Raw genomic sequence first — 24,614 nt, forward strand, 5'->3', positions numbered from 1 at the left:
GTCACAAATAAAGCTTTCAGCCAGTAAGGCTTTGTGAAAAATAGAAGACACACACACACACACACACACACACACACACACACAAACTGCATTCAGTTGCCTGAGACTGCAGTTGTGTGTGTGTGTGTGTGTGTGTGTGTGTGTGTGTGTGTGTGTGTTGTACCTACATGTGACTCAGCACTTCTGCTATGGTTAGTGGCAACTTTCCTTTTCATAATATTGATACATTCCATCCTGGATTGTGCGAGGTCATAGTTGGTCACGGTGACCAAAAGGTTATAGTTTTGGAGTCAGTAACATGTTGGGAAAGGTAGCATTCAGTAGCAGCAAGGTGAAGGCCATTAGGGATGTTAGTCTAGAGAGAACTGGCACCAATAGTGATGAGTAGGGCACCATATTGTGAAGGAAAAGGAATTGTAGAGGGTTGGTGGGGAAAAGGTTGCGTAACAGCTGAAAGTTGGTCCACGAGAGCAGAGATTTTTTCATCGGGGGCACAATAACCAACTAATTGGAGCATCCTGGTTGGTTGGTTGGTTTTATGGACTTGAAGAAACATGTAGAAAGTAGGAGCAGGGGGAGTGGTAGGTGTGAGGAGAGAGATATGCTCAGGGAAGAGATTCTAGTGTGTGCCTAAGGACTTGAGGAGAGACTGGAAATGCTGTTGGATTTCTGGAATGGGGTCACTGTGAAAGGTTTGTAGGTGGACAAATTTGACAGCTGGCAGAGTCCCTCCTCCAGCTAATCACTGCGGTATAAAACTACAGTGGTGGAGCTTTTGTTGGCATGTAGGACTGTACGGTTGGGAACATATTTTAAGTAGTGGAATGAGGTTCTTTCTGCAGAAGTAAGATTGGTTTCCCTGTTGAGTGATTTGGGGAAAGATGGTAGAGCAAGGTTTGAGATTGAAAAATTCCGAAATGTTAATAAAAGGTGATTTTGGGGCAGTGGGGATAGCTCACAATTAGATGGTGGGGTGAACTGAGTCAGGCAGGATTCGACATTGGCTTTGGGTTGAGTCTGATTGGGAAGGTTTGTGGTGAAAATGTGTATCCACTGTAGGGACTGGGGGAAGGTCTTCAAGAAGACCAGCATGATCAAATTTGGTGGGAAAGGTAAAGCCTTTGGAAAGGACTGATAATTCTGTGGGACTAAGGCTTTTTGAAGAAAGATTCATGGCTGTGTTTTAAGTCTATTTAGGTTCTGATAGGGAGTTTCTGAATGCGTGGTAAATGTAGTAGGTCTGTGAGCCAGGGTTTGTTGGCTAAGGGGGATATGATTCTTAAGACAACAGATATGAAAACAAAAGTTTCACATAAATACAAAACAGATTTTAGAGCTTTATTTCTGGTATGAACAAACATGCCATTCATGATTCTGACTGCTTTTGCTGAGCAGCACGCTCAGCGCGCAGTTGACGTCGTACAGCTCGCTGTTCCAGTTCTTCGTAATCTTCAGCAAACATCAGCTTCAGAACAGGGTAAAACAACGGTAGCACTGGCAAGTCTCCCAGTCGAACCTGAGAAAAGACTTACAGGTTAATCTTCAGCTGCAGCCTCTTAAACTTAGCAAAAATATCATTAAAAGGATAATTAACTTAAGGAAATGAAAAATTGGAGAGACAAAGTGGCTAGCCATTAATTACCTTCAGGAGACATTATTCTAAATACTGCTGATGAACACATTAAAAGTAGGGAAAAGGCTATTACCTACCCTTCGGAACTGTTAATTCCTTCCCCTGGGAGGAAGAGGAGACAGATCTGGTAATGTTTGGAAGAAGTAGAAGATCATCACGACTTCAGGTTGAGAGAGATCCACATGTTCTGAGGAGAAGGGGAGAGGAAGATAAAGGGTGAAGTGTCAAGAGAGTAAGAAGCCATACATAGTACACTGGTAAATGCCGTGTCAAGGTCAGTCAGTAAACAGGTCAAAGCCAACTATTCAATCATTTCATGATCATAGTGGCACTGAAATGGAGGATGACAGAGACAGACCGAATACTAAATTCTGTTTTCTAAATTTGTTTTATGGCAGAAGAAGGTGTAGTGAAGGAATTTATTGTAAATTAAAATATAATTGCAGTGTTGCTATATAGAAATGTGTGTTAGGAATCTATTGACCAGTAATTCCTCTGAACTCCACTCCAAAACTGACAGTTGACCCTCAACATAAACAAATGTAATGTATTGTCTACAAGTATGTGGAAATCCCTGATACTTTTTAATCGTCAAATAAATACTAAAATGAAATATGATATTGAAGTAAGCAACCGTGGGACAGAAATCCAACTAAACTGTTCAACAGAGGGAAGAAGACTGGACCTGATGGGATATCATATGACATTACGAAGAGTAAGCAAGAGAACTTGGTCCTCTTCTAGTAACAGCCTACCACAGGTTGCTGGAGCAAAGAAGCATTCCAAGTCATTAGAAAAATGTGCAGATCATTCCTGTTCAAAGAAGGGTCATCAAACAGAAAAACTTAACTATAGACATATATTGCCGACATTAGTCCATCTTGCTCTGGATGATGCTGATGTAAACAGCATAACTTCAATTTCACATTCTCCGATTTTACATTTTTTGAAATTCTATGTCACAAATTCGTAGCTTCTGTGAAAAACCCATTAACATCAATGCTGAAAATTCCCCAATTTTACGTTTCTTGCTAGTAAGGTTTACTTTGATTCTACATTTTTACTCGACATCATGCTTGACTTCATCCTGTTTTCTTCTTATTAACATTTGATGTGACTGAACAACTTGTAAGTGGCACAGAAGACAGATGGTTTGCACTGCAGGTGGTGGCAGAGTTAAGGGGTTATTTTAGGCCATTGTGGAGAGGGGAGATGTGAGAGAGGAAATGCTGACATAATCTATGATTGGCATTGCCAAAATAACTTGCAACATTTAGCTTCACCCACAATTTTGATACAAACACTAGGTGGTCGTGGCAGCAAAGGAAAAATAGGGCGGTCGATGTTAAGTGTTCCAGACCGAACCAATATGTGACGAAGGGGCCCAGCCCCCACCTTTTCTTATGCCATTTATAACTCAGTATCATCATATTGTATGTATTTCTGATGTACTATATTCAGTGACTATATCACTCATTAACCTTATAAATTCAAACAAGAATATGCTTGGTCATAATCAAGGAAATCGGCCATTTCTGGCTAGTGAGCTCTTATTGGCTGGTGACTTGTTACATCACCCAACAGCCAACGCAGCCACCAGACCACACTAATATACATAAAATGAGCTTGCCTGCTGGATGTGTGGAGAGGGGGAGTAGTCTTTCAATGATGTGAGTGCAGGCAGGGGTGAAAGCATTTTGTGAAGTGCTGAAAATATACTTTTTGTGCACATCATGTGCTGTGGGACAGATGTGACACAGAAATAGAACAAAGGTTTTGCAATAACATGTTTTCAAGACTTTCATGTTCAAATGTGACACGAAAAAGTTGCGACTACATACACTACTCATATATATACGAGTACTCTGCACCACACACTGTAGATCGTAGAGATTGGCAGCAATGACAGAAGGCTGAAACGAAACTGTAGCACTTGAGCTTTCTTTTAGATTTACATTTTAAACAGTGTACAGCCTACTTCTAATAAGCTTGTAATTGTAACTGGGGAAGTAAACTCATTTTTCATGTCTCTGTTTCTCTCACTGAGCATAGAATAACACTTTTATGGATTGGAGGATATGAAACGCAGTGAGCATGAAGTGCGGCTCATAAGAAAAACATTAAACAATAACAGCAATGGTGACAAAGTTTGTTATTATGCAGATGCCCACATTTATGCTATTGGTTTACCACTTAGCTGCTGTGATATTTTATATTTTTCTTTTCAACTTTATTTCAGTTAAAGTAAAAATTACTGTATGTCCTAACATATTTTACAAAATTGACGAAGACACTTTAACGTGTAGCTGCTGAAAATTTTGATGTCCGGAGCGATTCCTTTTCGCTGAAGACCACATAATCGTATTGTATTTACAATACTTCTTATATCCACACAGAACCCATCACAATATCACCTTCCAACCTAAACTAGACCTATGTTTATAGCACGCAATCTGATATTTTAATTTTGAAAGTATTTCACATTCTGGTGCACCATTTCTAACACACCTTCCAACCTGACCTAAACCTACTGTTTGTAGTGTGTGAGATAATATTTTAAGTTTGAAAGTATTCCACATTACGGTGTGTGATTTCTAACAGCAGGTATGATTTCCTTCAGCTGCTATGTGTGGACTTTGGAAACATGCTGATTTGGAGTCTTACGACTATTTTACTCATACTTGCAAACTTTATATTTAACAACATGCATTTTTATTTCAAATTGCAAAACACTGCTAATACAAACATGCAAACAAGGTATAACAAGTGCACTATGTAATATACAGTGATGAGTGAGGGCCAAAGCCCATGTACTGTTGACTGCACAGTGCAGACCAAAGAATTTACATGTTGTGTACATACTCTGGACAGTACTGGCTCCCCTATTGTTGGGGGAGTGAGCACTTGGTTGCTGTGGAGGTGGATGACTGGGCAGGATTTGTTCCAGGTCGAAAGCTACTGCTAACGTTTCTTTCCTAGCTGGACTAAGCCAAACTCAAAACAAAAAAAAAGACAAACACTCAGATTAAGTGATGAAAGCCCCCTGCCCAAATAAAATGCAAAACTAAGCCTGCCATGGCAGTGTCATCTGTTAAAAGGGCAGGGAGTGTATCAGGCAGCGCAAATTTCTGCCTGAGCACAGTTAAAAGGGGACACGCCAACAAAATGTGGACCACTGTCAAAGCCAACCCACAACGACATAGAGGCGGGTCCTCACGGCGCAGTAAATAGCTGTGTGTCAAGTGGGTGTGGCCAATGCGGAGCCGACAAAGGACGACTGATTCCCTGTGAGTGACTCGCATGGATGACCGCCACACATTCCTCGTCTCCTTGATAGTACGGAGTTTGTTTCGTGTGGTCAGGTTGCGCCATTCAGTGTCCCAAATCTCGAAAACTTTGCGGCATAAGACTGCTCGCAAATCAGTCTCCGGGAGGCCAATGTCCAGAGATGGTTTACTGGTGGCCTGTTTGGCCAAGCGGTAAACATGTTCATTGCCTGGTATCCCAACAAAGCCTGGGGTCCAAATGAATAGCCTGGGGTCCAAATGAAGGTCACTGAGCGTCCACTCCTGTAGAGGGCATAAAGAGACTTCTGAATTAACAATACCAAAGGATGCCTAGGGAAGCACTTGTCGAGGGCTTGTAGGCTGCTTAAGGAGTCACTACAAATGACTTAGGACTCACCAGAGCAGGAGCGGATATGTTCAAGAGCATGATAGATGGCAACCAGCTCTGTAGTGAATACGCTGCAGCCAACCAGCAAGGAGCATTGTACTGTATGGTCAATGCGAGCGTAAGCAAAGCCAAAAAGACTGTCGACCAGTGAGCCATCAGTGTAGATGATGTCTGAGCCCCCAAACTCGCTACGAACAAAGAGAAAATTCCGGTGGAGGACCTCAGGTGGGACTGAGCCTTTGGGGCCAAGCAACAGGTTCAGTTGAAGCTGTGGCCGAGGTATTGACCATGGAGGGGTATGGGAACGAGGCTGCTGGAAATGTGGTAGGGGGAAAGTGTCAAGGTCATGAAGAAGTGACCGAACACGGACAGCGAAGGGATTTCCAATTCTGGGCCGCCGTTGCAGGAGATGGACCGCCGTGTTTGGGAAAAGAAGACGGTAATTTGGGTGGCAAGGTGAACTATGGATGTGTGCGGTATAGTTTATGAGTAATAGTTGCCGCCGGAGCCACAATGGAGGAACGCCCGCTTCTACAAGGAGGCTGTTCACGGGGCTAGATTGAAAGGCTCCTGTAGCGAGGCGAACTCCACATTGGTGGACAGGGTCTAGTAGATACAGTACAGAAGGGGCGGCTGAACCATACACCACGTCTCCGTAATCAACACGGGACTGCACAACTGCTTGGTACAGCCACAGTAGTGTATGACGATCAGCACCCCAGTCGGTGTGGCTCAGGCACTGAAGGAGATTGAGATGCCGCCAGCACTTGTCTTTAAGCTGAGGAATGTGGGGAACCCAACTTAAGTGGGCATCGAACACCAGTCCCAGGAAGCGGTAAGTCTCCACTACGTATAGTAGTTGGTCATCAAGGTAAAGTTTGGGATGGGAGTGCACCGTACGGCGGTGACAGAAGTGCATCACACAAGTTTTGGTGGCCAAAAACTGGAAGCCGTGGTTGAGGGCCCGTGACTGCGCCTTCCGTATAGCCCCCTGCAGATGGCGTTCAGCTACGAAGTAGGAGAGGAGCAGAAAGAAATACAAAAACCATCAGCATAGAGGAGAGGAGAGACTGACGATCCTACTGAGGGCGAAAGACCATTGATGGCAATGAGAAAGAGTGGGACGCTCAGGACAGAGCCTTGCGGTACCCTATTCTCTTGTGTATGGGGAGCACTATGGGAAGCACCAACGCGAACTCAGAAAGTGCGATAGGATAAAAAGTTCTGTATAAAAATCGGGAGTGATCCCCGAAGACCCCACTCATGCAGCACTCAGAAAGTGCGATAGGATAAAAAGTTCTGTATAAAAATCGGGAGTGATCCCCGAAGACCCCACTCATGCAGAGTAGCGAGAATGTGGTGTCGCCATAAAGTTGTATCGAAGGCCTTCGTGAGATCGAAAAAGATGGCGATGAGGTGTTTTCGCCAGGAAAAGGCTGACCAAATGGCAGACTCCAGGTACACCAAGTTGTCGATGGTGGAGCGTCCTTGGCGAAAACCGCCCTGGGACGGAGCCAGGAGGTTCCGAGACTCAAGGAGCTAACTCAACCACCGGCTCACCATGTTTTCGAGCAACTTGTAAAGAACATTGGAGAGGCTAATGCGGTGGTAGCTGTCCACCTCCAGTGAGTTCTTGCGAGGTTTCAGAACGGGGATTACGATGCTTTTCCGCCATTGTGATGGGAACTCACCCTCAACCCAGATACGGTTGTAAAGGTCTAGGAGGCGCTGCTGGCAGTCCACCGAGAGGCGTTTGAGCATCTGACAGTGGGTGCGTTCTGGTCTGGGAGCTGTATCAGGGCAAGCAGCTAGGGCACTCGGGAATTCCCACTCACTGAACGGAACATTGTACAATTCAGGGTGGCGTGTGTGGAAGGAAATGCTCTGACACTCCAACCACTCTTTCAGGGAGCGGAAGCAGAACTCTAAGCAAAATGCTCTGCTAAGCGGTTTGCAATGGTGTCGGATTTAGTACAGACTGCTCCATTCAGTGAAAGCGCAGGGACACTGACGGGGGTCCGATAGCCATAGAGTCACCTAATCTTGGCCCAAACCTGCGATGGTAGAGACATATCTTTCTCAGCACTCCTGCTTGTGTTGGTGAATGATGTGGCAGGCCTGCGCACGGAGCCGTTTAAACTCAATGAGGTGTTCTAATGAGGGATGCCACTTGTGACGCTGGAGTGCCCGCCTGAGATCTTTAATCGCCTCAGCGATCTCAGGCGACCACCAAGGCACAGTCCTCCGCCGAGGGGATCCAGAAGAACGGGGAATGGCAAAGTCTGCGGCAGTAATGACGCCGGTGGTGGCCTAGTGAACCACTACATCGATGGCGTCATTGGAAAGAGACGCAATAGTGGCAATGGAGGAGAACAAGTTCCAGTCAGCCTTATTCATAGCCCATCTGCAGGGATGCCCAGAAGAGTGACACTGTGGCAGTGACAGAAAGATTGGAAAGTGGTCACTACCGGACAAGCTGTCGTGCACACTCCAATGGACAGACGGTAAGAGGCTAGGGTTGCAGATCGAAAGGTCGATTGCTGAGTACGTGCCATGTGCCACACTGAAATGTGTGAAGGCACCATCATTTAAAAGGGAAAGGTCGAGTTGTGCCAATACATGCTCAATGGTGCTGCCTCGGCCTGTTGCCACTGATCCACCCCACAGACGTTGAAATATGGCTTCCCGGCTAAGACACAAGTTGAAAATATGGTCACTATTTTTTATTTACTTAAATTTGCCATATTTCGTGACAGTACCTTTTCCGTTAGACGTTTTCAAGGCGATATTAGTCTTGGCTTCAGTTGTCTAAGTATGATTCCACAATGCATCTATGTCAGCTGCAGAAGTGACGTGGTTCAACGTGTTTCATTTTGGTGTTTCAAATACAGTTTCTTCAAATGTAGTTTCTTCTTTTTAGTTAATACAAAAATAATAGTAACATAATTCGAAACTATTTATGACTGCGACCTTCACATTGTTCTTCCGTGAACACACACCAAGAGTTAGTTGCCGACTGCGGACTGACTATCGTCAAAGACGACTCCAACGTCAAAGATATTCTACACAATTCACAAGTTTCCATTTGTAATCAGTCTCTTTGCTATTCTTCGATACATTGTCTAATAGTAATCAATATGCTTTTACTCTCAAAAACAGAAGTAAATTAACATATAATAAGACAAATTATAATAAATTCTGACAAAAAATATAAGAAAACATTTACAATTCGGTATCGACAAATACGGTAAAAAAAATAACATCTCCCAGATCCATTACAACGTCACCCAGTAACGGAAAAGGTGGTGGCAATTGGGCTATCAGCACAACCAGGACATGCTGCGGGACCTCACCATCCAGTGGAAGATACAGACTGCAGACAGCAACGGCCTGAGGCATCCACACCCGAACAGCGACAGCCTCTAAAGGTGTTTGTAGAGGGACAGACTCGCTGTGAAGGGAGTGAAGGACATAGAGGCAGACGCCACCAGACACCCTTTTGTAAGTTGCCCGGTTCCTATAATAACCCCGATAGCCACGGTGGGCAGGGATTCGCATCACCTGAATCAAGTTTCTTGAAGAGGAATTCACAGGAAAAGGTGAAGGCTGAGAAGTTGCCTGAGCTCAGCAAGATGGTGGAAAAAGCTGCTGCAGTTCCACTGGAGGATGACACTGTCCATGGCAGAGAAAGGCGTGAAGGGACTGGAGAGGCAGATTACGCCGCTGGGTCACCTGCTGCCACCTGTGCAAGTGCTATCCATTGTGTTTGAGGGACCGGTGAGATCTAGGTCCTCAGTGGACACCAGGATCTCCACCTCATCCTCAGACGCAGAGCTTGAAGGTTGTGGTGGGGTGGGTGCCACCGCACATTCCTTGGTCTTAGAGGTCTTTTTCTTGGACTTGGCTGGGAGGGCTTCACCGATCCAGTCTCCAGGACAGAGGAGGATCGTGAAGCCCTAAGACCAGCTGGTTGTGGGCAATTATGCCTCTGTCGGGCGTCAGCTTTCCCGCTTATGGAAACCTGGGAAGGGAGGGACCCAAGGGACCCCTTGCGAGCAAGAGGAGCCCAAGAAGGTGGACTCTTCTCCGGCTTAGAATCGGGTACAGACGTCCCCGATGGGTTGGGTGGGGTGGGTGGGGGGGGGGGGGGGTGGGGGTGGGGGTGTTGCTCCCAAGGTAGGTGGCGCAGGAGCAACAGGGGAGATAGTGCCCCCTACGGGCAAGGGCGCATGTGTTGTATGGTTCGGTGATCCGACTGGAATTCGCTGAACGGATGGGGCTAACACAGCTGTTGTAGCAGCGGCATATGAAGATGTCATTCGAACAGGATGTAGTCAGTCATATTTCCTCTTAGCCTCAGTATAGGTCAGTCGGTTCAGGGTCTTATATTCCATGATTTTTCGTAAGATCCTGCACTCTGGCGAGCAAGGTGAATGATGCTCTCCGCAGTTGACACAGATGGGAGGCAGGGCACATGGAGTATTGGGATGTGATGGGTGTCCACAATCTCGACATGTGAGGCTGGAAGTACAGCGGGAAGACATATGGCCGAACTTCCAGCACTTAAAGCACCGCATCAGGAGAGGGGTATAAGGCTTGACATTGCAATGGTAGACCATCACCTTGACCTTCTCCGGTAATGCATCACCCTCGAAGGCCAAGATGAAGGCACCGGTAGCAATCTGATTATCCTCCGGATCCCGATAAACGCGCCGGGTGAAATGAACACCTTAATGCTCTAAATTGGCGCGCAGCTCGTCATCAGACTGCAAAACAAGGTCCCTACAGTAAATAATACCCTGGACCATATTTAAACTCTTATGGAGTGTGATGGTAACGGAAACATCCCCCAACTTGTCACAAGCAAGTAACCTTCATGACTGGACAGAGGATGCCGTTTTTATCAGCACTGACCCAGAGCGCATTTTGGACAAGCCCTCCACCTCCTCAAACTTGTCCTCTTAAATTCTCTACGAAGAACTGAGGCTTTGTGGACTTGAAAGACTTCCCACAGCTCTCTTACAAACTAGGAACCGGGGCGAATAACTGTCACTGCCATCCTGAGCCATGGTGTGGCCAGGGAGGGGAACGTTTTGGGATCGTATTTCTGAGCGTTAAATTGAGCCCGAGAATGCTTAGAGACTGCTGGAGGCTGGCCACCAGTGAAAGAAGATGTACCATGCTTCACTGCAGGTCATCCACCATGATGCCACCCATTCCTACCAAGGGCCCTCCCTACAGGCGCCACCCAGCCTCAGCAAGGACCACCTGGCAGGATGGCCATTGCTGGAAGTCCCGATGCCCCAGGCACATAGGCATCTACTCCTTGGCATACGTGGGGAGTTAACGGTGCAGGCATCAGCAGAGCGATCCCTGTGTTGTCAGGGGGCTACGACTAACAGGGTACATGGCGGCCCCACCACAATGGACTGGCTACCGTGCTGGATATTAGGTGACAAGTAGTCCATGGTCGTCATCTATGCAGAAAGTGGCACTGCACATTGCATGGCGGAAAGTGCACACAGAAATGTATCCATGCCCAAGAGATGGAGAGTGGGCAGTACTGCAATGCAACGATGAATAAGCTGGCAAAAGGTCTCAACGCACGATGGACATAATGCACCAAGTAAGGCGCCCTTCCCCAATCGGCTCACTCTTCGGAAGAATTGAGAGATATGGAGGTCAAACCCCAACAGGGGACCATCACATAAAGGCCGAAACATTTGAGACTCCTTTTAGTCGCCTCTTACGACAGGCAGGAATACCAGGGCCTATTCTTACCCCCGAACCCGCAGCGGGGTGCTCCTCCTTGCCTTGAGTGTATTCCAAACCTGTCCTCACCTTCAACAATTGGTTCTGCCATGTCCACAGGCATGTGTGTTATCGAATATGTGTGTGTGTGTGTGTGTGTGTGTGTGTGTGTGTGTAACTAACTTCTACTAGAGAAAGAGCAAGAGCTCAAAAGCTAGAATAAATAGTTTTCTGTTGCATATCTCTATGTGCCACACATCAGTCACCTATAGGTGAGAAGTTAATTATTTGGAATTCATAAACGAAAGAACAGGCAAAAATTCTGAGATCTGCTAATAGAAATCTTGAGAAGTCTTTAACTGAAGGTGGTCTCCAGAACAAAGAACACAAGAAATTTTTATTAAACTTACAAAGATAACTTAATGATGTGTCTACTGCAAAGAGCATATTTTAAAAGAGAAAACAATAAAGAAGCTATTAACAATAAATAAAGCTGTAAAAAGCTCATCAACCATGAGAAACCAGTTAACATCTTTTGATAGAGTAGAACCTGAAATTCTTTTCCCAAATTCAAAACCACCAGATAAATTGAAATTGAGGATACAAGAAAAGAATCCAAAATAACAAGGCTTCTGGAGAGGATCCAGTTGTTGCAGCAATGTGGAAAAATGTCAGCAATGACACGATTGAAAGAATTTCAAAATTTCTTCAAGGAAATTTGGGAAACAGAGAAAATTCCAGAAGACTGGAAATGCACTCTCACACATTCATTGCCCAAGAATGGACACAAGGGAGATGTTAATAACTGTAGAGAATCTCTTTAGTGGCTGTTATGCACAAAGTCCTAAGCAAACCCCTTCAAAATCACTTCGAGGAGAAATTAAACCTTCAGTTCCATAAATGCCAAGGGGGATTTAGAAGAGGCTCGACACGCATAGAACAGAATATGAATCTGAAACTGTTCACAGGAACCATTTGGCAATAATTAAAGAAACATTGACAGGAACAAAGTCCAAAATAAAATGAAAGTAGTTATTAACATCTCCCATGTTTCTTTTCTTAAGAAATGAATGTGTGGGAGTGCATTTCCAGTCTTCTGGAATTTTCTCTGTTTCCCAAATTTCCTCCAAGAAATTTTGAAGCTTTTTCAATCATGTCATCGCTGGCATGTTTGCACATTTCTGTGGAGAAATTTCAAACCGTTTGAAATAACAACTGGTGTAAGACAAGGTGATGGCCTCTCCCTATTGCTCTTCAAGCGCATTTTGCAAAAGTTAGTAAGGGAATAGAATCCTCTACTTCAAGAAACAGGTATCCCAAAAATGAGACTGAGATGTAAAAACTACGAGGGCTATCCACAAAGTACATTACGTTTTGGAATTAAAAATAAATAAAGTACTGGAAATTTTTTAAATTATATACAGATGAAAGCCACATTCCAATACTACTTTTCTACATAGTTGCCATTTAAATTAAGGCACTTATTAGCGATGGACGAGCTTGGAAATTCCTTCATCGTAAAATTTGGCCGCCTGCGCCTTCAACCACATGGTTACCTCTTCTTGAAGCTGTGCGTCGTCATCAAAACGGTGCATAGTCAACCGCTTCTTCATTGCTGGGAATAAGTGGAAGTCGCTCAGTGCCAGGTCGGGACTGTACGGCGGATGAGGAAACAACTCCCACTTAAAAGATTCGAGAACTTCACGAGTGGCATTAGCCATGTGGGCCCGGGTGTTGTTGTGAATCAGCAAGATCTTTGAGCCCAACTTTCCCCTGCGCTTGTTTTGTATTGCTCTTCTGAGGTTGTGCAGAGTTTGGCAATGCCTTTGAGAGTTTATTGTAGTGCCTCTTTCCAGGAAATCCACAAAAATCGTATTTCTATCGGGTTACTGATTAACCATGTGGTTGAAAGCACAGGCGGCCGAATTTTACGACGAAGGAATTTCCAAGCTCGTCCATCGCTACAATAAGTGCCTTAATTTAAATGGCAACTATGTAGAAAAGTAGTAATTAAGTGTGGCTTTCATCTGTATATAATAGAAAAAATTTCCAATACTTTATTTATTTTTAATTCCAAAACGTAACGTACTTTTTGGATAGCCCTCGTATAATCTCAAACTGAACCTTCTAGCTTTTGCTGATGACTTTGTAACATTATCCAAAAACACTCGTACAGCAACTGAGCATATCAAAGAAAAAGATGCAGCTGGAAAGACTGTATTTTTTGTTGTTGACAAAACAGAATTCATAATGAAAATTAAAAATGCTCGAAACTTCCTAAGATACAGCGGACTCGACTGAGTGAATAAATTTAAGTGCATAGGGGAAATAATACAGCCAAATGGTCTACATAAAGAAACAAACAATAATAGAGCTCCGAAAATGGAAATGGCTTATCAATTAATGTAGGAAATTTACCACAAAAAATCACTCTCAGTAAAAGACAACGCCACAGCACTGTCATAAAACCAGAGTCCCTTTATGCAGCACAATGTTTTTTTAATTAAAAAAAAAAAAAAAGAGCAACTGAAGAGTTGGAGAAAAAGGAAAGCGAGGTACTAGAGGTACTACTGAAAATATTACGTGTACAAAAGGAGTACACAGATCAGAAAAAGTAAGGGAGAAATCTACATCCAAACAGAAAAACTATCTGATACTCAAGGGAAATGAGAATTTTGTTTTATGGTCACTTGGTTCAAATGAACCCCGAAAGACTGACTAGAAAAATATTTGAGCATTTTGACAAAAATCCCAATGGGAATATAAGCTGAAGCAATGAATTAAAATTTGTGCCACGACCAAGACTTGAACATGGATCTCCTGCTTACTACACAGATGTGGTAATCACTACACTCCAGTAGCACCGTGGCTACTACAGCTGCATGGACTACCCGATCCATGACCTTCCCACACCCTCAGCCTTAGCAATTCCAACAATTTAAGAATGGGAAAAAGGACTGAAGATGTGAACTGAAGTTTATGTTAGTGAGGGCATTGGACTAGGCTAGTCGACACAGCTATGGTAGCTACTATGTCACTGTCGTGTAGTGGTTGGCACATCTTCCTAATAAGCAGAAGACCTGTGTTCAAGTCCCAACTGTGGCACAAATTTTTATTCATTACTTCAACTTCTATCCTTACCTGGGACTCCAGATGTCTCCAGGAAAATGTAATTCCACCAAATCAGTTGGTTCAGGGAAGTAGAAAAGGACTTAGCAGCAATCAACATCACAAAAGCAAAAATTCTAGGAATGCCATCTTTTCGAAATAAGATTATGAACTTCAGCAAAAGGTCAGAAAGTGCATCACTTTATGGACTGATGAAAGAAGAAAACAACACATCGAATGAAAGAAGAAAGGAGTACAGTGAATGAAAGAAGAAAAGAGCACAATGAAGGAATGAACAAATACTGGCAAGATCGACAATCAGGAATGAAGACAACATCAAGAGGAAGTATGTGAATATACTGCTGACAAAATCTCCTTGGCCTTCAATTTGGGTGGCTGCATCAAAATCCTGCAACATTTCGATGAGTGTCACTTTCATCATCTTTTGGCAAAGAGTTAAGATTGCGATGTGTGTCATTCTCAACTTCTGGTGAAACGTCGAGGCCACCATTCGAGTCTCGATGAATTCAGTCTGGCCCAGACTTGCAAAGTGTCAACTACTGTTTATGTTCTTGGCATACAGCTGTTAGTGCTGGGTTCCATGCTCATTTTGCTGGTAGTTCTCGTCCCATGGTGATAAGATTGTCATGGAGTCTTATCTCAAGCGATTCCTTGAAAAAAGTCACTAGCTCAGCACAGAATTTTTGTTTTCTCAAACTCAAACACATCTCCCTTGTTGAGCCTGTGTTCTGCCACTGCTGATTTATCACTATGTCCCAGATGTGTACGGACCTAATGTGTTACGTGCAGTGTTGTGAGATGCTATGTACTGGTGGCCACACTCTCAAGGAATGCTGTATATACTGGGTACTTATAGTTTGTCCTTTACTGTGCCAAGCATATCTTTAGTTTTTGTGGTGTTCAAAAGATGGCCTTGATGTTTGTTTTTTTCCAAGGATTTTCACAATTCTGGCTGAGGGAGGCCTAGTATGGGGGAAGAAAAGTAAGTTTCGCTTCCTATTTCTCTACCTCTTCTCTGAGGATGGCTGTATTATTAATTTTCTTTATGCATGTCTGACGCATGCTTCACTGTACCCATTTTGACAAAACACAGATCTAAGGTGTTGCAGCTCAACTGAGAGACTGTCTTTGTCACAAATAGCACATGTTCTGTGTACTAGGGTTGTAAGAAAAGTGTATTGCTGAGCTGGATGATGACAGGGGTTGAACTGGAAAAAACACACTGAAGATCTGCAGAAACGTTTGAGTTCAGCTACTTATGCTATTAGGGTCAGTGCAAATTTTGGCAATATACATCTCAGTAAATTAGCTTACCACGCCTATTTTCATTCTCCGCTTTTGTATGGCATCATATTCTGGGGTAGCTCATCATTGAGTAAAAGAGTGTTCATTACACAAAAGCGTGTAATCAGAATAATTGCTGGAGCTAATCCAAGATCATCCTGCAGACACTTATTTAAAGAGCTAGAGATCTTCACTGTAGCCTCACAATATATATATTCACTTATGATATTTGTTATTAACAATCCGCACAAATTCAAAAGTAATAGCAGTGTACATGGCTACAACACTTGGATTATCTTCACAACTCAAGGTTAAATCTAGCTTTGGCTCAGAAGGGGGTAATTTGTGCTGCTACAACAGTCTTTGGTCACTTACCCAAAAGCATCAAAAATCTGACAGATAGCCATATAGCATTTAAAAGGAAATCAAAAGAATTTCTTAATGGCAACTCCTCCAAGTCATTAGATGAATTTTTGGATATAGTAAGTGGGTAATTTCTCCATCCCCCACAAAAAAATTAAAAATATCAAGTTTCATGTAATATTTTGTGTAATGTAATATCTTGTATAGACACCTTTTATTAACCTGACACGTTCCACATCATTGCGAAGTGTCGTATTCATAATCTTTGGAACAACTACTAATCTAATCTACAGCTCGTTGCACAAGGGTACAGATCTGTGTTACTTCACACGACTCACAGATGACCGAAATCGGAGAAAGTGGTTGGTTACTATGTAATTTCAATAAGAAATTACTTGTATTTATCAATGTGAAGTTAAATACAAAGATAATTGGAGGAATTGCATAATACTTCAAAGCAATGTTTTAGCTCCCAAACTGATGACAAACTATACAGTAAGATATCCTGTAGCAACATTTGAAATAATTATTCAGTGTGAACACATTATAAAGAGTTGCACTTTGATAAGGCATTCAAGATACTTTAACTGCTGAAAAAAAGTATTCTGGCAAAGAAAAGCCACACAAAACAACAAACAAAATTTAATTACAACAAGATGGTAACAAACGGTGTCTGTGGCACTTTACCAAATGGCTTGCAAGATTGTTAATTTGGAAAAGGACACACTATAAAATCATAAACCACCTCAAACTACAGCAGCTATTTACAATAACGAAATCACAAATCAATCATATTTATTATAGGGAAGTGAATGGCAGCAGTACCTAAAAATAGACATGTACAGTACCCCAGTGTTCTATATGATTACTTGTGAAGAAAAGACTATTCTAGATCATGGAGATAAAGTAATACTAAGGAAATACAAAAGTATAGATAAAGAAAATGTCTTTACAAAATAGCAGCACAGATAGCCATTTCCAAACAGTCATAAGGAAGTGGGGAAAAATTAGGATTCATTCTGGTAACTGAATGAAGCTACATTACCAAAATAAATTGGAAGAAATGAAAATAAATGCAAAGACTGAAGACTTCATATGGAGGAACATGTATCTCAATGTCCAATAAAAATGAAAAACATTGTACAAGAGATATACGGGGTGTTCAAAAAGTCTCCGCAGTGCCGTATGATTGTTAGCCGCACGTGCCGTATGCCGCAGTGAATATACCAAAATGAAACTCAGTGAAATAAAAGTTTTCCTAATTTATTGGATATTCATTTTTACTTACAAATTTTCACTTTAAATGTTGACAGTGTCCCCCCAGTTGTTGATTACACAATTCAATTCGTCTAATCATGTTCCAAACACAAGCTGTAACATTTGTTCTGTAACAGAAGCAGTGAAAGTGGATATTGCAGTTTTCAGTTCATCAATGCATTTTGGACGCTTTTTATAGACAGTTGCTTTTGCTGCAGCCCAGAAGAGAAAGTCAGGTGGTGTTAGGTCAGGCGATCGTGGAGGCCAAAGTCCCTGTGAAATTATGCGACCACCAAAAACATCAGCAAGCAGTGACATTGAAATGTTCAGTATTTTTTATTTCACTTAACACAAGTTTCCTATGAATGGGTAAAGAGTATCACTGCAATATAGTTGTGTGTTTATTGTTTCATTGAAAAATACGGGACCCACAATCCAACATCTAGAAATTGCAATCCAAACTCCTGTTTTCACAGAATGAAGTGGTTCCTCATGAATACACAATGGATTTACAGTACTCCACATACGAGAGTTCACATACCCGGATAAATGAAACCATGCCTCATCAGTGAAAAATGTTTCATTAAGAATATCCCTTCAATTTTGTTGAACAAAAATTTTGAACCATTGGAAATAAATCAGTCTCTTGCCATAATAAGTATTTTCCAGTTCTTGAATGACTGTCACTTTGTATGGGAAATGTTCTAATTTTTTCCTTACAGCTGTGTGGGCCGTTCCGACACTAACATTGATTTCCTGGGCGAGTTTTCTTACTGAGCTGTTTGGACTCCGGGCATTTTATCGGAAATATCGAGTAGTTTATCCTCAGACAAAACGCTAGGATGACCACTTCTCGGTGCATCTGTCACTGAACCTGTACTTTGAAATTTGTTAATCAAATCTCACACAGTATCACGATAAGGGAGTGTTGTCTCTGGGAAAAGTAAATTAAATGTTTGACGAACTGAAACTGTGTATTTACTGCCAACTTTGAACACTTGTTTGACTAAAAACACAAATTCTTCAATAGTTAGCATTTTAACAGTGACAAAAATGAAACAAACGAACAAAGGAACTAAACCTAAAGGTTCACGTCAACACGTAACAACACACACCAATGATACTACTGACGCTGGCCGAGATAAACTAAACAGTGGAATGTTGGGAGAGTCCACCTGAAGGGAAGTAACCCAGGCAGGTGAACAATCATACGGCACGTGCAGCTAACAATCATATGGCACTGTGGAGAGACTTTTAGCACATCTCGTATAAGCAGCTGTTCTGTGTCTTATACATGTATGTACAACAAATTACACACCTGCATGTTGTCAAAAGCGATGCCCACATTAGATGTAAAATTGTTGTTAAAACGTGGTAATTTTGCATATCTTTGGCTGAAATGGGTCAAAATAGTGAATTTTGCACCCATTTTCTGACCAGTTTCTATTGCTTCTGATGTCGTAGAGTGCATCTTTAAGCGTGCCTCAGAGACTAGCTCATCTTCCATGGTAGCTTCATGGATGAGAAGATCACTGTTCTGACCTATGGACAGCATATTTTTTTCAATCATCACAGTAGTTGCATTTTTAATATGTAAGCTTAGGAATCCATATATTAAACTACATTGTAAATATTGAATAAAAAAGAAATTGTGTATATTAACTTATAAATTCTTAACATATTCTGACTAATCAAAACTACAAAGTGTTTATAGATATAAAGTATCTATGTATCTATCTAATTTCTTAACATATTCTGACTAATCAAAACTACAAAGTGTTTATAGATATAAAGTATCTATGTATCTATCTAAAAAGTTAAAATTATACCTATGCCAAACTTATGCAATCTATTAATTTTCTACATTTTTCTCGTACAAGCAGAAATAAAGTACATAAAAAGAAATTACTTGCATAAATATTTATCTTCACTTCCTTTATTGCTTACTACCACAGTCATTCATTTTAATGACAGTAATACCAATAACAATAACAATAATAATAATAATAATAATAATATCACACCACCACCACCACCACCACCACCACCACCACGTTCAATTCCATGGGAATGATTCTGTCCCATGACCCTGATGCAATCCAGGACAGAAAGAAGTTTAGCATTGGCCAAAATATCAGCGGTCTTTTTTTACTGGAGATCTAGATTTCCACTGAGAGTGCAGCTATCATCAGTGTGTTACAGGTAGTCAAATAGTCTCACATAATTATAGCAACACCAATTCCAATATAACTTAGGCACGTACAAGTTTTAGTTGGACTAATGCTTGTACATGCCTATGTTATATTGGAATATGTTTTGTTACAATTACATCATTCTATATGATTACCTATAAATGCTGATCAAACAATGAAACGTCCATGCTGGAATATCAACAATATAAGGAAAAAGACAGATTGTTACTCACTGTGAAGATGACACATTGAGCTGCAGACAGGCACAGTTAAAAGACTGTTACACTTTTAACTTTCGGCCAAAGCCTTCTTCAGAAAAGAAACACATACACAAGCAGGCGCACATCACATCCACACGACTACCATCCACGGCAGCTCAGACTGGAACGCCGGTCCGAGCTGCCAGAGCTGGCAGTCATGTGTGTGAGAGGTATGCTTGCTTGTGTGAATGAATGTGAATGTATGTTTCCTTTTCTGAATAAGGCTTTGGTCGAAAACTAAAAGTGTAACAGTCTTTTAATTGAGCCTGTCTGCAGCTCAATGTGTCATATTCACAGTGAGTAGCAATCCTCCTTTTCCTTATAACAATATTAGAGAAGGAAAGTTGCTACTCACCATATAACGGAGAGGCTGAGCCGCTACAGGCACAACAAAAAGATTCACACAATTATAGCTTTCGGCCGTAAGGCCTTTGTCAGCAAACACACACACACACACACACACACACACACACACACACACACACACACACACACACACCTTGCACACACATTTGCAGCCTCAGACAACTGAGACCACACTGCGAGCAGCAGCACCAGGGCATGATGGGAGTGGCGGCTGGGTGGGGGTAAGGAGGAGGCTGGGGCAGGGAGGGGGAGGGATAGTATGGTGGGGGTGGAGGACAGTGAAGTGCTGCAGTTTAGACAAAGGGCAGGAGAGAAGGTGGGGGGAGGAAGTAGCAGAAAGGAGAGAAATAAAAAGAAATTAAAAGACTGGGTGTGGCGGTGAAATGACGGCTGTGCAGTGCTGGAATGGGAACAGGGAGGGGGCTGGATGGGTGAGGACAGTGACTAATGAAGGTCGAGGGAATGTAGGATGTACTGCAGGGAAAGTTCCCACCTGCGCAATTCAGATACGCTGGTATTAGTGGGAGAAATGTCCTGCCCACTTTCCTTCCCACCCCTCCTACAGTGGTATTCCACTGTCCACCGAACCTTCATAATACATTCATCCATACTTACACAACCTCTGCTCCCAATCCCTTACCTCATGGCTCATACCCCTGTAATAGACCTAGATGCAAGACCTGACCCATACATCCTCCTACCACCACCTACTGCAGTCCGGTCACTAACATCACCTATCCCATCAAAGGCAGGGCTACCTGTGAAACCAGTCACGTGATTTACAAGCTTAGCTGCAACCACTGTGCTGCATTCTATGTGGGAATGACAACCAACAAGCTGTCTGTCCGCATGAATGGCCACCGACAAACTGCAGCCAAAAAACAAGAGGACCACCCTGTTGCTGAATACGCTGCCAAACATATCTTAATGACTGCTTCACAGCCTGTGCCATATGGATCCTTCCCACCAACATCAGCTTTTCTGAATTTGCACAGGTGGGAACTTTCCCTGCAATACATCCTACGTTCCTGTAACCCTCCTGGCCTCAACCTTTGTCAATCACTGTCCTCACCCATCCAGCCCCCTCCCTGTTCCCATTCCAGCACTACACAGCCGTCGTTTCACTGCCACACCCAGTCTTTTAATTTATTTGTATTTCTCTCCTTTCCGCTACCCCCCCCCCCCCCCCCCCCCCTCAGACACACACACCTGAGACTGCAGACGTGTGTGCAAGTTGCGTTTGTATGATTGTGTGTTTGTGCACGTGTGTGTTTGTGTCTATTGCTGACAAAGACCTTAATGGCCAAAAGCTTTTGTTGTGCCTATCGCGACTCAGCATCTCTGCTATTTGGTGAGTAGCAACTTTCCTTCTCTAATATTGTTACATTCCATCCTGGATTTTCCTTATAACACACAGACAAGAACTGCACTGTCAGCTGCAGCAAAATAAGACAGATGATATTATAACCAATTCTGACCTTCTCTCTGTCCTGGAATAATAATGATAATAATAATAACCACCCCTACCCCACCACCATCATAGTTATTGTCGTAGTTTAATCTGCATATTTAATGTGACTCTGTACTTTTCAAATGATGAATTTGGGGAAAAAAGCTCGTCTTATAGGTGAGTACCTATGATACTATTTTTTTTATTTCTATAAAATTGTTTGCTCGCTTTCGCCAGTACCAAATGGTCACTGATGACAAAAATATATACTACATATATAGAAAGCCAAGTTCATAACAGAAGCGAATATATGATCCAACAGTCCATTTTCTATTTGGAAAACTGGCAGACAAAGAGACAGAAATTCTTCTTCTAGCGTTTCACTGGAAAAATTGTATACACCAAGAGATATCACTTGTTATCATAACGTTTGTTGTACGTTACAATGACATTCATCATACATGCACCGATACAAAAGTCATAATCAAATGTTTCATGTACAAGCTTGAAATGTAAGGCACAGACAGAAATCTCACTCACTCTTGATATCATTCACCTTCATACTATCCACATTCTTAGCTACATACTACTACTCTCTTATATAGGGTGAGACGATGTGTGTGAACTACATATTAGTATAGCCAATTTATATTCATTCTATGTAAATAACAACACCCGATCACTGGCCAATTCAATGTGACAACGTTGTTCACAGCTACTGTATTCCGATTCACTAACAATGGTGGTCCGTGCATGTCGAGGCACAGATGTGGACTCCAGAGTTGCTGGTTCCAAGTGACAATTGCAGTACATGCATAAGGGGCTTTGTGCTTAGAGAAAGCATGGATCCTCAAAATTATGTCTCTTACTTGATTATGTATATCATCATAATCAGCCATGACAACTTGCAACTAATGGAATAAAAATTCCCTAAATAAGTCAGTATGACTACACTTAATGCTCGCAATGATTAAGACATTCACATCTGTGTGCTGAGAACACTACTGAACGTTCCCTCGCTGTCACAGAGAGTACACTGTCAGGTCTAAGGGTGAGCCTAAACTCAACTGACACTGTTTGTGACTCCAACTATAATTTTTTTAAATCCTACTTCAATTTTCGCAGACTGCTAATCTATCATAACAGAACTGAATTGTATCTGTAAGATTATACTCCTGAACATCCTTTATGGCCAGAGCTGCAATTGAAGTAGCAATTAATTCAACAGTCTTAATCAAAACACCACTAAAAATTCTCTATGTTTATTGTGTTTATTTTGCACTGTTGTATTAAATAAATCCACCCAGAATGTTATGTAAAACTTTGCTCTAGACTGTTGAATTTGAAGGCAATTTGCTAAACCTTACTGAGAGAAAGGACTTATACAACTTTTACACAGGTACCTGTGGATGTGTTACAATGTTTCAGCCACTACAACATTTGAAGCTTCACTGAGCACAGAGCAACTTAATATTCTAGAAACAGTGTAGCCAGGCCTCCAAAAAATGTAACAATATCTACTTGACTACACTAATTGCTATGATGACATCTTGACATCACTGTCGCTGGGTGCCTCGTGTGGAGATTAGCCCATCTTGGTTTCCAGCATTTTGACATAGGTATTTGAGCTAGTTCACAAGTTCTATCTGAAGTTCACTATACACAAGAATGAAAAACAAGAAAAACACAGTGTTAATGTTTGTGTGATGTACAGATTAATCCTTTTGCTTCTCTTGGTACCATAGGAAGATGCAGTGAAAGTTAATATTTCAACTCAAATGGCCTTTTGATATTCATGGAAACAAAAATGGGTAATTAACTGCAATAGCAGTTTACACCTGAATAAAGCTGAAAATAAGAGTGGCAGTGATGATGTGTATAAGGTAAGATTATGCATGTGATTAGCTGAGTTTACCATAATCCCACATTCAGTTAAAACAACAACTCTTATTATTAGGAACTAAAATTAAGTTCTTACCTAACTTAATGAGCTGTGGGCAAGGCATAGTATCTCCTGAGTACGTTATCTTCCAACCGGATGAATGAGTAAGTGCGACACCAAACGCATTTGGGCAGTGTTTGACAGGCACTGTACTGATATCGTTCATTTCTAATGCTTCCATGAGCTTTTTGGAAGATTCAGCATCCAGCCCAAATTTTTCCATTTCCTGCAAAGATGGCCATTCATTATGCAACTGCCTTCAACAGTAACTATGTAGAAACTGAACAACTAGAGCAACACTGCACAGATCACTTCTTAAGAAATAATTACAAGAATGAAGTTTTATGAGACGATGATGTAAAATTACATCAATACTTTTAAACTAATGGAAATGAGGCAATAAAAATGCCCAATTCAAATAAGATGTAACAGACAGTATTCTTATTGAAGGAATCATTCAACAGTTTGTTCAGTGCAATTTAAAGAAATATTGGGAAGTCTAAATTACAACTATTGATGGTGGTTTGCATTCTCTTTTTCTAAATCTGAAATGTGTAACATACAAACAGATGTTTTTTTTCACTTACTTTTGGCCAACAACACAATTTCTGATTATTCATTCATTCACACATTAGGTTCTCCAAAATTCCAATGTGAAGAAGAGCCTTCAGGGATGTAGAATGAGTCCAAAAGGCAGAAGCAGCCAATGTAGGCTACTTCTGTAAAGTATACTAACACTTACTTACAACTAGTGCTAATCTACTCAGACGGTGAATTACAGGAATTACTTATAGGAATTTTTAAATAATGTGCATTAAAGCCACTTCTCTTCCTCTTACACTACCCTGCTGCTGTTTTTATTTGTTACTAATTTGTGTTAAGTATTTATATATTTTTACTGATTTTAGAAGACTGTCAGCTTCCTATACATTGCAAAAGTTAAAACCTGTTTAAAATGATCATGTTAACAGGAAATTACACCCACATATTGAAGTATTCTGATAAATTATAGATGCAGTGGCTAATAACATACTTTCTTACTTTACTTCTTAGTATCTGAGGACCATCACATTTCTGTGCCATGTCTGCTGGCAAACTATTAAAGACTTTTGCATCACAGTATAAAACTTACATTGGGAACTCTACAACAAGAACACAAAATCTGTGTGAAAAGCATTTATGCTCCTAGTATTGTTGTTGTGAATTTCACAGTTAATCCTAAATCCACTATTATTATTAACCCCAAATATCATTAGAAGGAAAATACTTGGGGAGTTGAGTGTAAGAATCCCAAGATTCCTACAACATGTTC

General features: G+C 41.7%; 1 protein-coding gene across 1 annotated transcript in view; it reads right to left on the reverse strand.

Moving 5' to 3' along the window:
- Positions 1–1,306: 1,306 nt before the first annotated feature.
- The window catches only part of LOC124777256 (ribonuclease Z, mitochondrial), a 145,262-nt gene continuing 121,954 nt past the window's right edge, over positions 1,307–24,614 (reverse strand). The window contains exons 9-11 of the mRNA XM_047252583.1: positions 23,339–23,528; positions 18,411–18,634; positions 1,307–1,516 (exon numbers count right to left, since the gene is read on the reverse strand). Coding sequence (XP_047108539.1) covers positions 1,367–1,516; positions 18,411–18,634; positions 23,339–23,528 — 564 coding nt within the window. The 3' untranslated portion in view covers positions 1,307–1,366. The remainder of the gene's footprint in view (positions 1,517–18,410; positions 18,635–23,338; positions 23,529–24,614) is intronic.

This window comes from Schistocerca piceifrons, chromosome 2 (assembly GCF_021461385.2).
Source record: "Schistocerca piceifrons isolate TAMUIC-IGC-003096 chromosome 2, iqSchPice1.1, whole genome shotgun sequence".
In the NCBI taxonomy this organism is placed as follows: domain Eukaryota; kingdom Metazoa; phylum Arthropoda; class Insecta; order Orthoptera; family Acrididae; genus Schistocerca; species Schistocerca piceifrons.